This window comes from Barbus barbus (assembly GCF_936440315.1).
Source record: "Barbus barbus genome assembly, chromosome: 3".
Classification (NCBI taxonomy): Eukaryota; Metazoa; Chordata; class Actinopteri; order Cypriniformes; family Cyprinidae; genus Barbus; species Barbus barbus.
This window is the reverse complement of record NC_136731.1, coordinates 5,024,442-5,043,079: the sequence shown is the minus strand read 5'-3', so window position 1 is coordinate 5,043,079 and position 18,638 is coordinate 5,024,442. Positions and strand designations below refer to the sequence as shown.

The following is an 18,638-nucleotide window of genomic DNA, read 5'->3' as shown; positions in this document are numbered from 1 at the left end:
TGCAATCAGACACATGAAGACAAGCTGTTGAAACAGGATTAACTTTTGTTTAATTTTGAGGAAGAGATTTGTGAAACTGCATCTTATCCAGATAGACCTGTTCCAAATAAATGGGATAATATAACTATGACAAATGTAATACATCTGTAAATCTATTATTAACAGATCAAGATATATATACCATATATTCTGTTTGTGTGTCTGTCCTCATTGAGTATGATATCAATCCCTGACAGCAAAAGCCATCGGCAGGAACTTCATCTAAGGTTACACACAGAAACCTGACCAAGTTGTAGTTTTTTGTTGTTTTTCACTGTTCCAAATGATTTTACTAAATGATTTTCACTGTTGTGTTTACCATATCTGACGTTCATTGATCAACTGTGAAACAAATAAATACAATAAATCTGTTCATTATATGAAACTACTGGTTCACTTTAGAAGACATGGATTAAACTGCTCATATGGATTATTTTTTATCCACGTCTATTCTGTAATTTCATTAGTATTAAGAAAATTAAAATTGTTTTAATTTGTGTCCCTGAGACTAACAAAGTCTGTATTTTGGAATGACATGAGGGCGAGTAAATGATAACAGAATTATTAGTTTTGGATGAACTATTTCTTAAAGGAGTCATCAGATGCAAAATTCACTTTTCAAGTTGTTTGAACATAATTGTGTGTTGGAGGTGTGAGTTCACATCCATCCTATAATGATGAAAATCCACCCAGTGTTTTTTTTTTTTTAAATCCCCTTTCTCCAATCAGGCTGTTCTGAGAATCCTGTCAGAATGACGTAGTTCTGTACAGCCCCGCTAGGAAAATTTAAACACTACAACAATAACGAAACAAAACAATTCTTAAAACAGAAATACACAGAAACATACAGCATATTAAACCACAACAAATTCTGTAAATAATACATTTTGTGAAATTACAACCTATAAAGACAAGATATCATATTTTCTCTCCACTATCATTTTTTTATGTTATGAGAGGTTGCTGCGGTTTCTTCTCTTTACTTTTAAAGTTTGACTTTTTTTATTATGAGGTGTACATGTCGTGATTGTTAAAGGTCGTAAGCACTGTTTGGTTAAGTTGGTGGTGCTTTTCCTTTATATTCTGTTTTCTCTTGTTTTTGATCAGTAAGGAAGCTTTTGTAATTTTATTATCTGAATTCTGAATCTATAATCTGAATTTGTCTTATTCATTTTGGTCTTGCCCCCTCCTGAAGTATGTTGCCCATTTAGTCTTTTTCTTAATAAATTAATTTCTTGCATTATTAAAGTGTTTGGGTGTATTAAAGTCTTGGGAGTGAGAGCCTGCTATTTTTTTATTTAGATTAACACGATTCATAAGTTGGGGCTCATCCACCTTCTCTGTGATGCCTCCCGTTTGGCGAGTAATTCAAAAGTGAAAGTGAAACTGATAGGACTTGTTTAGGGATTTTCACGCACCCTTCGAATCTAAGAGACTGCGATTGCCTGGAATCAACCTAGTTCAAAGACATGATCGTTTTGTTTGATTTTGCCCATTTGAAGATGCACCTACCGAACTGTGTTTTGATATCAGTATTATTGATGATCGCTGATGGTAAGTATGATCTGATTTACAACTATGCAGGGCTGCCATAGTTCTACAGGGGAGCCTATACCTCGATAATAATAATAATAATAATAACAACAGAATTAACATATGCTAGTTATTGTTACGGGGCTGACGAGACGTGAGACGTGCAGATCCATATGCAAGGCTTTATTACTAAACATGGTCAGAAAACAGGCAGGGTTAGACAGGGGCAAACAGGTATGGCAAGGGCAAGACAGAGCAATCCGTGGAGCAAGCGTGGGTCAACGATGAGCGAACAGTATCCAAAGGGGCAAGGCAGAGAGAGAATCCAGAGACGAGAGCAATAATCCAAACGGGGAGCGACCAGAGTCCAAACGGCAAGGCAAAGGGGTAAATCCAGGAAACAAAGGCAGGGTCAGACACGGCAAGATAAACAAGGCAAGACAAGACTAAGACTATGATAATGGCTCTGTAGAGTTGCTATCGCTATGCAAGTGATATATGCTAACAATACTCGGCCCTGAGCAAGAGCAAGTCCCAGGCTTATATGGTGTGTGGTGGTGATTGGAAAATGGTGATCAGGTGTGTGTGATGTGTGAATGGTGACAGCTGTGATCTGTGCAATGGATTGTGGGAAATGGAGTCCAATGTGCTGTGAGTGTAAAAGTCACTGTGGTGAACGGGTGACCTCTAGTGGTGGTTGACAGGGAGAGCATGGACCAGATTCGTGACATAGCCCCCCCCCAAGGAGCGGCTTCCAGACGCTCTTATATAGTCCAGGAGGGCGGTGGAGCGGAGGCGGAACAGGGGGAGGGACGGAGGGCCAGGTCCATGAGGAAGTGGGAAGACCGGGGACTGAGGCAGAACCGGCAGAGCAGGACACCCAGGCGGAACCGGAGACCAGGACAGAGCAAGAGCCCACCAGGGCGGAGCAGACGGACCAGGAGCCCACCAGGGCGGAGTAGATGACCACCAGACCGGAGTAGAAGACCACCACGGCGGAGCAGACGACCACCAGACCCGAGCAGAAGACCACCATGGCGGGGCAGAGGACCACCAGACCTGAGCAGAAGACCCTCGCCAGGAAGCAGACTGGGCAGGAAACCATGGCAGAGTCTGAGATCTGGGGGAAACAGAGACAGACAACACAGGGAGAGCAGAGACAGACAATACAGGGAGAGCATTCATGATCTCAGGGGGCGTGGCAGGGCAGGACGAGGATTCATAGACTGCGTTTATAGCCGTGACAGGACAAGGCGTGAGCTCACAGACGGCATCTTTAGCCGTGACAGGACAGGGCGAGAGCTCACAGACGGCCTCTTTAGCCGTGACAGGACAGGGCGAGAGCTCACAGACGGCCTCTTTAGCCGTGACAGGACAGGGCGAGAGCTCACAGACGGCCTCTTTAGCCGTGACAGGACAGGGCGAGAGCTCACAGACGGCCTCTTTAGCCGTGACAGGACAGGGCGAGAGCTCACAGACGGCCTCTTTAGCCGTGACAGGACAGGGCGAGAGCTCACAGTTGGCCTCTTTGGCCGTGACAGGACAGGGCGAGAGCTCACAGACAGTGAGTTCAGGGGCGGCCTTCATGACCGTGACAGGGCAGACAGTGAGTTCAGAAACGGTCTCCATGGCCGTGACAGGGCAGACAGTGAGTTCAGGAACGGCCTCCATGGCCGTGACAGGGCAGACAGTGAGTTCAGGAACGGCCTCCATGGCCGTGACGGGGCAGACAGTGAGTTCAGGAACGGCCTCCATGGCCGTGACAGGGCAGACCGTAAGTTCAGGAACGGCCTCCGTAGCCATGACAGGGCAGACCGTGAGGTCAGGAACGGCCTCCGTGGCCGTGACAAGGCAGACCGTGAGTTCAGGAACAGCCTCCGTGGCCGTGACAGGGCAGACAGCGAGTTCAGGGACGGGTGCCACCACTTCGGGAGGTTCTGCAGCGGAAGCCGCCACCTCTGGAGGCACTGGAGCAGACTCGTGGACAGGAGAGGCCTCAGGAGCACAGTGTGCAGCCCACACACTCAAAATGGCAACCGCCATAACGGGAAGTACCGAGGTCAGGGGAACAGTCTCTGTAACAGACAGGGTTGAGGCCCTGGGAATGCCAGCTACTCGCACTGACATCAGTGGTGGGTCCATCACACTGGATATCAGAACTCGAAGGACCGACCTTGAATCCTTGGGTGTGACAGACTCTGGCTGGAGCACTGTGACGTGGTGTGACTCTGGCTTGACAGCGGAGACGTGGTGTGACTCTGGCTTGACAGCGACGACGTGAGCAGACTCTGGCTTGACAGCGACGACGTGAGCAGACTCTGGCTTGACAGCGACGACGTGAGCAGACTCTGGCTTGACAGCGACGACGTGAGCAGACTCTGGCTTGACAGCGACGACGTGAGCAGACTCTGGCTTGACAGCGACGACGTGAGCAGACTCTGGCTTGACAGCGACGACGTGAGCAGACTCTGGCTTGACAGCGACGACGTGAGCAGACTCTGGCTTGACAGCGACGACGTGAGCAGACTCTGGCTTGGCAGGGACGACGTGAGCAGACTCTGGCTTGGCAGGGACGACGTGAGCAGACTCTGGCTTGGCAGGGACGACGTGAGCAGACTCTGGCTTGGCAGGCATGACGTGAGCAGACTCTGGCTTGACAGCGACGACGTGAAGGGGTGCTGTTGCTGCCGCCATTTTGTGAGTGAGTGCGGTGTCGCGTTCCTCCGCGACACCCACAGTAAAAGAGCCCACACACAGCAAAGCATAGTCCATAAATTGACTGAGTGACGCACGGGGACCCTCACGGATTAACTGAGATTTGAGCGGCTGATTAATGCCCTCACAAAAAAAGTCTATTAGTGCATAGTCCGGCAGATCAGAAAAATAGGCGAGGTCTAAGTACTCCTGTATGTATTCCTCGAGCGGTCTCAAACCCTGCTCGAGGGTTAACAACAGTCGTGCAGTGTCCATACCTGGCCAATGTCCTCTGGAAAAGCCGCTGGATCCTTGTGTGGCCGAGTATTCTGTTACGGGGCTGACGAGACGTGAGACGTGCAGATCCATATGCAAGGCTTTATTACTAAACATGGTCAGAAAACAGGCAGGGTTAGACAGGGGCAAACAGGTATGGCAAGGGCAAGACAGAGCAATCCGTGGAGCAAGCGTGGGTCAACGATGAGCGAACAGTATCCAAAGGGGCAAGGCAGAGAGAGAATCCAGAGACGAGAGCAATAATCCAAACGGGGAGCGACCAGAGTCCAAACGGCAAGGCAAAGGGGTAAATCCAGGAAACAAAGGCAGGGTCAGACACGGCAAGATAAACAAGGCAAGACAAGACTAAGACTATGATAATGGCTCTGTAGAGTTGCTATCGCTATGCAAGTGATATATGCTAACAATACTCGGCCCTGAGCAAGAGCAAGTCCCAGGCTTATATGGTGTGTGGTGGTGATTGGAAAATGGTGATCAGGTGTGTGTGATGTGTGAATGGTGACAGCTGTGATCTGTGCAATGGATTGTGGGAAATGGAGTCCAATGTGCTGTGAGTGTAAAAGTCACTGTGGTGAACGGGTGACCTCTAGTGGTGGTTGACAGGGAGAGCATGGACCAGATTCGTGACAGTTATATAGTTGCCAGAGTCAACACTAGCAGAGAGTGTTGCTTTTCTTTTCATTGAAAAGTAAACTAAAAGAACCAGTGTATTAGAGAAATGGTTTTCAATCTTTATCTTTTCAATCAAAGGTAAAATTAATAGTTTTTGTGCACTAATAATACAGAACTCTTTATAAAAAATAATTTGTACAGCAAATTTCTACACAGCAGAAAGAGGCCATTTCTGTATTTATAGTTGTTACATGCTGAGCAACCTGGTGTTTATTATTTAATAAATATTGTTTATTCATATTTTAGGGTTGACTGTACACAGCCCCTCTGGTCCTCTGGTTGCCCCTCTGGGATCTTCAGTGGTTTTACCCTGTTATGTTGATGAACTTTTACCAGTGGAGGGTCTCAAGGTGGAATGGAGAAGAGCAGACTCAGAAACTCTGGTTCATCTGTTTCTGGAGGGTGAGAGCCGAGCAGAGAAACAGCAGAAGGATTATCAGGATAGAGCTCATTTCTTTACTGATCAGATTAAAGATGGAAACTTCTCCCTCCGTCTGAACAATCTGGGAGCTGAAGATGAGGGACGATACACATGTACAGTTCACAGTCAGCAGGATTCTGGCGAGACTGTGGTTCAAATAAAAGATGTTGGTGAGTCTGGATCACATGAGTTTGAGTCTGGATCACATGAGTTCCATCATTTTTTATGATTTAAAAAAAAAGTAATACTGGACATCAAATTCACTCTATATCTGATGTTGTAACTGTTTATTTCATTCTTTCAGAGCGTTTGCTAGTATCAGGATTGAGTCGCTCCATATCTGCGTCTGTGGGTGAAGACGTCACTCTGAATTGCTCTGTAGACTCTCACATCCCACCTGAACAGTTTGAAGAGGTTTCATGGAAGAAAACAAATGAAGATATTCTAGTTCTGCTCTATCAAAACAATAAGACTTTTCCAGATTCATCAGATGAGAGATACAGAGACAGAGCTGAGTTCTTCACTGCTGAAATCCCCAAAGGAAACTTCTCTCTCAGACTGAAGAGTGTCAGAACTGAGGATAAAGGAGTTTACGTGTGTCAAGTGTTTGCTGGAGACCTTTCAGCCAATGCAACTGGAGTACTGGAGCGGATGGGTGAGTAACAGATAGACTTACATTACACAATTGAGCTAACTAACTAACTGGTAAACAAACCAGTTTACTCTTTCAAGTCAATACAATAGAGGAATTCATTTTTGGTTTGGCTTCTTTTTTTTCTAGCTGCAAGGAATTTTAAGAAAGTAAATACGCAGTGCATTCAGAAAGTTTTCGGAGCCTTTTCACTTTTTCAGTTTTGTTATGTTGCAGCCTGATACTATAATATTTAAATTCAGTACCCCATAATAACAAAGAGAAAACTGAATTTTAGAAATGTTGTTAATTTCGTAAGAAGAAAAAAAATGAAATAATGACATTTACATAAGTAAATGTACACAAAACACAAACTTTGCCATGTGAAAGCAAACCGCACCAAGAATAAAAAGCAACATTGTAATCCTTTTAATCCCAGTTTCGGAACAAAGCAATCGATCTACAGGTGTGAAAGTAATGTGTTGGAGATTCATCTGTATTTTAAATATTGCTAAATATTGGTAAAGACTAAGTCAGATGTGACAAACAATAGTGGGTACATGTTCTATCTGCCCCACTAATAAATGAAACCAACTTTGTCTTCTGTGTATAGAGTCTAATCTCTGTATTTTGCAGGGGTCCAAACTAACATCATTTAATTATCACAGTCTAAAAATGTATTGGCTCATTGTTACTGTAGTGGCCTTTGGGAAAACATAAAAAATTAATTATGAAAAATGAATTACTATCTTTATATTATGAAGAATTGTATTGAATTTCTATTAGTACTTACAATACTGCTGCCAGCATGAGCTTCCACCCCACTGTCAGCACCGCTGCTCAAGTTTTCCTGCGCGTCAGAACATATACAGATCTGCTTAGCACAATGCAAATCTGTCCTTTTTTGTGTGAGAAAATCAGTGTATGAATGTTAAAAGTAGTGAACTCTGGTGAATTCAACACGTGTTGAAAAACACCCAATTCCAATAAATGTGATCGGGCGCGAGAAGACGAACGCAACGATGTCAACGAAATCATTTCATTTTGACCTGAGGCCGAGTCAAACTGTTGACCTTGATTCTAATTTTAAATGATTAAAACTTGCAAAATGTGTGAACAATTCCTTTGAGGACATGACAGCTTGTTTTAACATTTGCACTTAATTGCATGAACATGCTGTGCTGAACGCATATTGTATATTGTGTTTACATACTGAAGTCTATACAAATATAACATCAAACCATTTTCTTTCATAGCTCAGTTCAGAATATTGCCATTGTGAGGCTTAGTTTTGTTATTGCAATAAGGCTAAGTATACATTCTCTATTTCCACAAAATAAAAAAATAGGACATTAGTCTGGTTTTAAAAGATGGGATGTTTTTTTTTTTTCAAGGGATCTATAAAATTATTTGCCATTTTACTTCCTGTTGATTTGATCTGTTGAACTATCATTGTGAGGAAACGTGTGCTTAAACAGATCATTCTCAAAGTGCAAAGTTTCTCAGTTTAGGAGGCATAAATATGGATCAGCTGATTACAAATAAAACTTCAATTTGGACAACTCTGGATCTCCTGTGGATTTTCACGTATTATTGTGAGAGACAATCGCCAAATAGCAAATAAAAAGTTGTACCGTGAGGATGTGTTGCAACTTGTATTCGCCGATTCTGACTCTGAACATTCCCCACACAATACACACACACACATATAAAAAATGTAGAAGAAAAAAAAAAACAGTTTTTTATGGATAAAGCAGATCGCTAAGTTACGCCCCGCTCAGATGACAGTTGCGTCACAGAAGCGTCACTGCCGGTGTTATGGATCAACTGGGGATCGTGTTAACTGGGGACATGCGCGTGCACGCTAATAGTTTTACCCGAGTTTCCAGCAGATGTTGGACCTCTACAGATTCGTCACAGGGAATTTTAAACGGAACAGATTTCAAAGCTTTCCACATTATTTGTGAATGTTTGTATCATTATTGGACTCTGTTGTTCCCCTGTCCATATTCCAATGTATCTGACGCGGTTTAAGGGAAGTTTTAATGGGTTTTCAAGTTGCGTCCCTGACCACGTCCAGATTAATTTGTTTAGGCTAACTTGCATTCGTTTATATATATATATATATATATATATATATATATATATATATATATATAATTTTTTTTTTCTTTCTAATGACACCTGAAAATGCATTAAATAAGGTGTTACTTTGTTTCTTTGCAACGCGTGTGTAGGCAGTTGTTCAAAAATATTACTTAATTTGTGTAAATGAATTTGAGCAGCAATATTGCTGTGGTCAAAGGAAAGTCAAGCATTTAATTTTCTTTCTTTTTTTATATTTTGCTAAAGAATGAGTGATAAACAAGCTATAGTTTTGCATTATGCATATAATTTCGAGTTGGTGACACAGATAAGATGCAGTGAATTATCCTGAATAGGGAATGTTCAACAAACATATATACATAGGTGTTGAAGCAAAATCACACACACACACAAACACTTTTAATAATACATAGCTTCAAAGCAGCTTTACATAAAATGCTTTTTCTTTTTTTTTCTTTTTTTAATATGAAGAGAAGTCTGCTATGTCAGAAATGACTGTCGATGTAATGTCCATATTGCAGGAATGTACAGTTTTATAATAGAGGTCTGTCAAGTCAAGTGAGGTCACCTTTATTTATACAGCACTTTATACAATAAAGATAGTGTCAAAGGAGCTTAACAGTGTTAAATACTGAAATAGTGTGTCAATGCAAAGAAAGTTCAATTCAGCTGTAAAGTAGGTCTAATATGAGGACAATAGTAAACAGTCAGTTTATCAGTTAAAGTCAGTTCATCGTTGATTCAGTGCTCAGTTTAGTTGTGCTGATGACTGTCGAGGTGAAGAGGTCTTCGCAGGGGATCTGTCTGTAGGGCACATCTACTTGACATGGTCTCTACTGACATTCAGAGATGTTGTGGTCTTCTCTAGGAGCTGATGCACCATCAGGACTGGAAACGGGCTGGATCTGGGTAGTGAACATCATTCAGTTAAGCACAAACATGTTTAGGCAATGATTGTGATCATAATGATTACAATATAAGGATAATTTTGCAGTTTTGTATGTTGATTCGGAGTTGGGATCATACGTTTTTTGCAGGGGTTATCTCTTCACAGGTGTTAGGGTCATCTAAAATCTTCAGAAAGGCTGAATCCGAATGTTAGTGAGTTTGTTACCACTGAAATGAAGATAACTGGCATAATTCAAAGTTATATATATTTAACTCCCAAAGACACACAAAAACACTTTCACAGACTTTTTCATTAACTGTTCCCATCTGGTGGAGTAACCTGCCCAATTCAATCCGTGTAGCCGAATCCTTACCCATCTTCAAGAAACGGCTGAAAACTCATCTGTTCCATCTTTACTTGACCCTCTAACTCTAGCACTCTCTATTCTAATTTTATTTGATCTATGTCTTTTTATTAAAAAATAAATAAATAAATAAATAAAAATGAATAATAATAATAATTATCTGTACTGCGTTAGGCTAACCAAGACTTGTAATAGCACTTGCACGTTGTTGCTCTTTTGTTGGTTTTGATTGCTTCTTATGTCCTCATTTGTAAGTCGCTTTGGATAAAAGCGTCTGCTAAATGACTAAATAAATAAATATATATAAAGAGGCCCACAGTCATTATTTATGAAACTGACAGACTTTTGTGTCATGTTTTTAGTTCAAGAAGTCTGCAATAAATTAGATATTGGTTTTCCTATTCAAATTAATGTTTGGGAGAGAGGTATCATATTTGTGTAACATGCACAACAACAAATGATTATGAAGTTAGTGATGTATAGCTACTGTCTTTTGCAATATTAGCCATATATGTAATTATTCATCATCACAGTATCATGCTCTGCCTATCAGTCATGAAAAAAGTTGTGGCTGTTGAGTGATTGTCACAGGACTTTCATAAAAAAGACAGTATGGAAAATAGAAAAAGAAGCTATGAGGCAGTAAGAAAGATCCTACAGCATGGTTCACTTTTATTAGACGCCTGTCAATCACTTTGTCACCTTAAAAATGTAAACATGCCATGTGACATATATTGCTTATATAAATTGTGGAAAAATGCCTTCCTGTGTTCATCACACATACAGTATTAAAGAGTGTGGCTTGAATCCTGCTCTGCTCATAACATGTTTTCTACGGTCGGAAGCACAAGCATAGTCTGGCAAGGGGTCAAGCCTATATTTAAAATTAAAAGCAGGAGTTATGAACTTAGAATTAACTTTAGACAAAGTGTTCTCTACATGTTCAGTGAAAGACATCTCCGTTGTATTTTTCTTCACCCCCCCCCCCCCCCCCCCATCTATAATCATTCAGAAAATAAATAATTTGATTAAGATCAATAGTAAACTCAATGAACAGGCTTGTCAATAAAAAAATTAAAGGACTTTGCAATTTTTCAATACATTTTTACTTCAGCTCGTGGTAGAGTTTGATCATCCATTGAAACAAATGTCCCATGTTAAAGTGGACGTGGTTGTGAGCGTGACATTGGAGCATGGTAAACTTCCCTAAAACCGCGTGACATACACAGGTACAGACACCGCAGAATCAAAACGCTTTATTATGCTTGATGCCAATGTATACAACCGGTGAAAAACGTTTTTTAATCTATGACCCGTGGAATATCGCAGTGACGAATCTGTCGCCGTGCTGGAAATCCAGGTAAACATATTAGCGTGCACGCGCACACCCCAAGTTAACACGATCCCCAGTTGATCCATAACACCGGCAGGAGGGAGCGCCAAATTCAAATAATCTATATTCCGCTTTTCTGAGACTTTTTTTTTCCGTCGACGGTCTCATTCTGTTTGTAAAACTGTATGCTGCAACACCGTGTTGTTTTTTTACCACCAAGACGCTGTTTTTGAGCGTAATTTATTCCATAACGGACGCGAACAATAACTCTCTGAAGAAATGAAACGTAAACAAAGGAATATTCATCCTTATTACAACGTTATTGTTTCACTGGACTAAAAGTGCTCGCTGGGATGTTGTTCTGTGGACCCTTACCTCTCTAACTAAACTGGGATTTCAGCAGTGGCTCGTTATTACAGAGATAAAGGTACGTACGGCTTTTTTACTCTGCGTACGTGGGTGATTCTCACGAAATCCAGGTTTAGAAGGTTTCAGGCATCAGAATTTTTAAAATGCCCTTGAAGCCAATTTTCTTTTTGCACATATAAGATTAAGGTCTGAACTTACTATAACCATCATTTTTAGAAGATTTAAAAAAAAAATCCTATATAATTATTTACATTTTTTAGATGAAGTCCATAAAAAATTATCATTACCACAACATGACATTACATTAAATATATGGTTAAGTAGACTCTTATTACTTATGCTCAAAACTATGTAAAACTCTGGAGAGATAATTTTTTTATATTTATTATTTTTTGTAATTTCCTTATTTTCTCTCATTACCGAAACACGTGATGATTTACAGTTTCTTTTATTTAATTGTTTCACTAAAAGATAACGTATACATTTGTTATGTAGCAGACCTTAAATAAGTAGTGTTGTATAATATGTATATACATTTAAAAAAATATATTTTATCTAATTATTACTTAATTTGTAAAAAAGATCCATGTTGCGGTAATGAAGATGCCATTTCGGTAATGAGGATCAATGTTTCGGAAATGAGATTTAGCTCACACATTCACTGTTGACAAAGGGGTTTGATGCCTAACCCTATTTTACATATTTAAAACACATACACTTTTTAAAAGAACATTTATTTAGTTTAAGTATTACAATTCTAGTATAACATACAATCATGTGTTCATGAGAACATTTTCAATGTAACATACTATCATGTGGTCCTGAGAAACATTTAAATGTAACAGCATCATGTGCTCTTGTAAAAAGATTTTAGTTTAGCTAAAACACTTTGGTCCTGACATTCAACCACACAGCCTTTTCTCTGAGAATAATTTCATGTGAAGAACTTGAATGGCAGCAACTCGATTTATGATTGGTCAAACAACTAAAACAAACAACTGGAACGACTGCTTTATACCAATCACGTTTCCCCCCAACTGTAACTCATTCATGAGCGTTTTTTGTGTTTTGCCCATATGTCAGGTAAAATGCAGAAATGTCTAGCAGAGGAGGTGACAGGAAGTGGTTCTGGGATTATGTCCCGTATGTCCTGACGATAGTACCAGACCCTTTCTCCTGGAAATCTGATGCTCGGTACATAGAAGCGGTTCTCCCCAGCACAATTCATGGTGTCGACTTCATACTGCCCTTCAGCAATCTGTTTTAAGAAACATTTTTATAGTCTCTACAAATTTTGGCTGGACAGCATGTACTATAATATAACTGGAGAAATATTCACATATTAACAGAAATCTTGAAATTAAATTCACCTGTGTGACTGTACCAGGGAACAAGTCACCATCGTATTCAACCAGGACCCACTGTCCAACCTCTATGGTGGCCTCTGTTCTGTCAGGGTCCTCATCTCTTCCCTCAGAGAACATGTGGCACTTTGCAGAATAGCACTGGCAAATATAAACCCTTTGCGACTTTTCGATCGCGCCCACGCACCCCCCCCCCCCCCCCCCCCCCCTCCCCTCTCTCTCTATCACACACACCATATTCCAGCATTGCAATCTTTACATCGCAGCCTGCTTCAGATCTAAGGCGGGGCTACAGATTAGGTGTCCCTAAAGAACCCGCATGTCTAACAGCAGTTCCGCATTACATTAATTAATTTGCACATGAGTTTTATTTATTTTTATACTGTGTATTCTCCGTGTAAATTTATGCACCGAACCGTGACCGTTTTTTTCCCTATTATGACCCTGTCCCCTGACCTCTCTCTCTCCTTTCTTTTGTACTCCTCAAGAAGGATTGCATTGCTGTATATTTTTTCCCTGTGCTTTTGCTGATGCCTTTTTTTTATCAGCTGATGCTTGCCTGTAACAAAATACACAATAGCCATCTTGAATGTAACATTTCGTAAAAAAGACATAGAAATAAATTTTTCACAGTAAAACTATTAAATATTAAATAATATTACATTTATAAGGTCCTTTTCAAAAAATTAGCATATTGTGATAAAGTTCATTATTTTCTGTAATGTACTGATAAACATTAGACTTTCATATTGTCACGAGGCCGGACTGCAGGTCTGCCCTTCCCCACCAGAGGTCGCCATCTCCCTTCCTCCCGGACTCCACTCACAGGATTACACGCATACACCTGTTTCATTGCACACACCTGGCTAATCATTACACCCACAGCTGATCCCCATCACCACGGACTATATAGCTTCCACCTTCTCACCACTCTGTGTGCTTTCATTATATGTTTGTTACCCGTGATTCATGTCCTGCTTCATGTTCTTAGATCTGCTTATGTTTTGGTTTCTGTTTATTGTGCCGTGTTGGCCTGTGTGTTAGTTTGTTTTATTAAAGACACCTCCCTGCATTCTTGGACCCAGACCTCGTTTCTGTATCGTGACAGAATGAAAGCACCAACGATGGGTCCAGCGGGGAGGTTATTGAACATGCGCCAGGGGGATCGGAGCGTGGAGGATTACTCCAAGGAGTTCATCGGGTTGGCTCGGCAGTCGACCGTTGAGAAGGAGTGTCTCGTGGTTTTTTTTTGGAGTGGTCTAGCTGAGCCGTTCAGGTCCCGAGCACCATACTGGGACCCTGAGGAGTCGTTGGATGGTTACATCGACAGGATTCTTCAGGTGAGCGGCTCAGCCTTCAGGGTGGAGTTAGCGGCGGAGATGTCGGCGGGGCACGCTCGCAGCGCTCCCGAGGCGGCGGTGGCCGCTCTCTATCCCCCAGAGGTGGCCGAGAATGCCGCAGCGGCGCCCACTGTGGAGGCTGAGTATGCCACGGCATCCCGCTCCCGGAAACGGAGGAAGAGACGGAAGAAGGCTTCCGTCTCACAAGGCCAGGAGGCCTCCCAAGAGCTCACTGCTGGCCAGGAGGCCGTGTTAGAGCCACTCAAGCTCCTCGCCCTGCCGGCGCCACCCGTGCTCCTCGCCCTGCCGGCGCCACCCGTGCTCCTCGCCCTGCCGGCGCCACCCGTGCTCCTCGCCCTGCCGGCGCCACCCAAGCGCCTTGCCCTGCCGGCGCCACCCAGACTCCTTCCCCTGCCGGCGCCACCCAAGCGCCTTGCCCTGCCGGCGCCACCCAGACTCCTTGCCCTGCCGGCGCCACCCGAGCGCCTTGCCCTGCCGGCGCCACCCGAGCTCCTCGCCTTGCCGGCTCTACCCGAACTTCTCGCCCTGTCGGCTCCACTCGAGCTCTCTGTCTGCCCTGTCACGGCCACAGAGACCGTTCCTGAGCTCACTGTTTGCCCTGTCACGGCCACAGAGGCCGTTCCTGAACTCACTGTCTGCCCTGTCACGGCCACAGAGGCCGTTCTTAAACTCACTGCCTGGTTTGTCCCTCCGGCCCCACCCTGGCTGGGCCCTGGGGTTCCTGTTGGGCTGAAGCCCCCCTGGTCCGTTCCTCCAGACCCGCCCTGGCTTCCTGCGCTGCCTCCATCTCCAGACCCGCCCTGGCTTCCTGCGCTGCCTCCATCTCCAGACCCTCTGCCCCCACACGGACCTGGCCCGCCATCCCTCCCCCTGTTCACTGTTTCACCCCCCTCCGGACTGTTGGATCTTGGGGAACGTCTGGAAGCCGTTCCTTTAAGGTGGGGTACTGTCACGAGGCCGGACTGCAGGTCTGCCCTTCCCCACCAGAGGTCGCCATCTCCCTTCCTCCCGGACTCCAGTCACAGGATTACACGCATACACCTGTTTCATTGCACACACCTGGCTAATCATTACACCCACAGCTGATCCCCATCACCACGGACTATATAGCTTCCACCTTCTCACCACTCTGTGTGCTTTCATTATATGTTTGTTACCCGTGATTCATGTCCTGCTTCATGTTCTTAGATCTGCTTATGTTTTGGTTTCTGTTTATTGTGCCGTGTTGGCCTGTGTGTTAGTTTGTTTTATTAAAGACACCTCCCTGCATTCTTGGACCCAGACCTCGTTTCTGTATCGTGACACATATATTTTAGATTCATTACAACACAACTGAAGTAGTTCAAGCCTTTTATTGTTTTAATATTGATGATTTTGGCATACAGCTCATGAAAACCCAAAATTCCTATCTCAAAAAATTAGCATATCATGAAAAGGTTCTCTAAACGAGCTATTAACCTAATCATCTGAATCAACTAATTAACTCTAAACACCTGCAAAAGATTCCTGAGGCTTTTAAAAACTCCCAGCCTGGTTCATTACTCAAAACCGCAATCATGGGTAAGACTGCCGACCTGACTGCTGTCCAGAAGGCCATCATTGACACCCTCAAGCAAGAGGGTAAGACGCAGAAAGAAATTTCTGAACGAATAGGCTGTTCCCAGAGTGCTGTATCAAGGCACCTCAGTGGGAAGTCTGTGGGAAGGAAAAAGTGTGGCAGAAAACGCAGCACAACGAGAAGAGGTGACCGGACCCTGAGGAAGATTGTGGAGAAGGACCGATTCCAGACCTTGGGGGACCTGCGGAAGCAGTGGACTGAGTCTGGAGTAGAAACATCCAGAGCCACCGTGTACTAATAATGAATAATAATGAACTTTATCACAATATGCTAATTTTTTGAAAAGGACCTGTAGTAGGTGGCCTATACTGCATTCATAATGCTTTTTGTCGGAGCACTTCATAAAAATGAAACATTACTAACTCCTGCTGGGGGGTGGGGTTGTAATAGCTATTTTGTTTATCTGTTCAAGAAGTGTTAAGGCAAATATCAAGTTATATTGAAATGAGAAAGAGTTATAGTGCACGTCCCTCCTTCATAAGTCTGTTTGGTAACACTTTATAATAACTGTACACTATTAATCATTAGTTAAGCATTAGTAAACAGTTAATTCATCATTTATAAAGCATTAATAGACATTAATAAGCAGTTTATAAATACAGTTATAAATGCTGTATTCTTGATTTAAAAGCATATCTATAATGTTTAATATTTGTATTTTCATACTTTATTAATTATCAATTTATCATTTCTAAATGAAGTATAGCATTATTTACAAAATAGGTTATTTAGGAGTTGTCAGTGGTTCATAAGATCACTTAGAAAGTGTAAGTAAATGATTAATAAACTATTTAAATGTACATTCATACATATTATTATTCAGACATATAGTAATAGTTACTTAGTGTGTCAATAAATGCTTTATTAACATGTTTCTACTGTAATTCATGGTTAGATCAGGTAGTTATAAAGCATTTAGTAGTGGTCTGTTAACTATTTTTGTGAGCTCATCTAAAGTGAGGACTATTTATACTTTGTAAAGCATTTACAAAGGAGATTAAAAGGCTGTTAAATATTTATATGTTCTGTATCACTGTGTTGTGCTTCTTTCCTTTTTCTGTTTAGAAGATCAGTGAGCCTTTAAATCTCCTTAAATGCTTTACAAAGCATAACTAGTCCTCACTTTACATGACAAGCTCACAAAAATAGTCAACTGATCACTAATAAATGCTTTATAACTACCTGAATTTACTACATTTACTTACACTTTCTAAGTGATCTTATGAATCAATGACAACACCTAAATAACTGGTTTGTAAAAAATGCAATACTTAATTTAAAAATGATACAGAGATCATTAATAAATTATGAAAATACAATTATTAAACACATTATAGACATGCTTATAAGTCAAGATTAAAGCATTTATAGCCGTATTTATAAACTGCTTATTAATGTCTATTAATGCTTTATAAATGATGAATGAACTGTTAACTAATGCTTAACTAATGATTAGTGTGCAGTTATTATAAAGTGTTACCGTCTGTGTCTCATTACCGAAACATTGAGTATCTCCACCGCAACAGGCCTCCAATTGTTGCGGTGTATGATAATGATGTTGCGGAGGATGAGTGTCCTTAAACATTCTTGCTAACTGTGGAGGCTAAATGAGGGTTAGCTAAACTTTCCCTCTCTTTTTATATTTAGACCATAATGGGGTAGATAGTAATCAAAAAATTAAAACGGAAACATTTTTTAAAACTTCACAAACTCATGTTTCGGTAATGAGAACTAAAAAGTCGTGTATGTATTATGACAAACAAAATTTGTATTTTTATCTGGAGAGAAAAAATAACAACTGCTTACCTGGTAGCCATCTTGAGTGTCACAGTCAATTATGTCCCTTCCAACAAAATTCCTTGAAAATGTTAGTTCCTAGATGACTTAAACAATGGTTGAAAATTGTTGCGGAGGATGAGAAAATTTGTCTTGGACACATTTATATTCCTTATTATTGTCACTACATTTACCAATGATCACCAAATACCACATGTTTCTTTACTGTAAATGTTTATATTATAACATGCACTGAAGCTTTTTATTTTTCTTATTTTTTAATTATAAATATTTCCATCTCAAAGAACCCAAAACCAGTCATGGACACGTTGCGGTAATGAGAAATTTCCCCTTAAATGTGGAAAAAACAACAAAATTTGAATTTATGATGTAATTTGAAATCATGTGCAAAATAGTACATGAAGAGATGTTTATAACTGTATTCTTCTTATTTTGATAGCATTTACTTTTATCATCAAAATGCTTCATGACACCTCATAAGTCTAATTTCGCGAGAATTGGATGTGTACTGCTTACACAAATGTAGCAAATACATTCCTTATCAGCTTTCCATCGAAAAACAGCGATCTGTCGTCGATGCTTGAGGCTTAGACCCTCAGAATGATATATAGTTTGTCAAGATTAACTTTGTCCCGTTTCATTTATTCTATTAGAAAACAATGACACATGCAAACAAAGAGCGTTCAGTGCGACGTCGCTCTGGTGAACGGTAACAGGTTATTAAAATTAATAACTAGAGAAGGCTAACTATATTCAGCTTGCTTCCATTTAGTGAGAAACTAATTCAAGCCTACTTTTCACTTGAATTAGAAAAAAAAAGCTTTTCTGGTCTTCAGTGATGCGAGGCTAACGTTTGAACATACACACAATATCTGAGTGAGACCCGAGCCAATTCATAAAAGAACAATGTAGATTTAAAAGCACACGTCCGGTTTTGTGCGAGTGAAGGAAATCCGCTTGCGAGTGGAGAGATTCGTGCTCGCGCATTACATGATCGCGTAACATTATGCGCTCTCGACATTTGTCATTTAGATCACGCTAAAATGCCTAAAATTAATAAAGAAGAGAAGAAAGCGGCCCTAGGCAGCTGCCTACACATGCCAAGATACGCCAGATGCAGTTAGAAACTGAAAACAAGCCTATCGCAAGA

At 41.5% G+C, this 18,638-nt stretch overlaps 1 protein-coding gene and 1 long non-coding RNA gene across 2 annotated transcripts; one reads left to right on the top strand and one right to left on the bottom strand.

Moving 5' to 3' along the window:
* Positions 1-1,508: 1,508 nt before the first annotated feature.
* On the top strand, positions 1,509-6,319 carry LOC306858131 (junctional adhesion molecule-like; the record flags this gene model as incomplete). Its single annotated transcript, XM_079398528.1, has 3 exons — positions 1,509-1,593; positions 5,482-5,826; positions 5,961-6,319. 3 exons carry the CDS (start codon positions 1,509-1,511, stop codon positions 6,317-6,319), a joined length of 789 nt encoding a protein of 262 aa, XP_079254654.1.
* A 5,423-nt stretch (positions 6,320-11,742) lies between these two features.
* Positions 11,743-17,520, bottom strand: LOC306854933. The gene is made up of 3 exons (XR_013782877.1): positions 17,498-17,520; positions 12,719-13,271; positions 11,743-12,606 (listed from the first exon to the last, which is right to left on the bottom strand). It is a non-coding gene; the product is annotated as an uncharacterized lncRNA (long non-coding RNA).
* Positions 17,521-18,638: the final 1,118 nt, after the last annotated feature.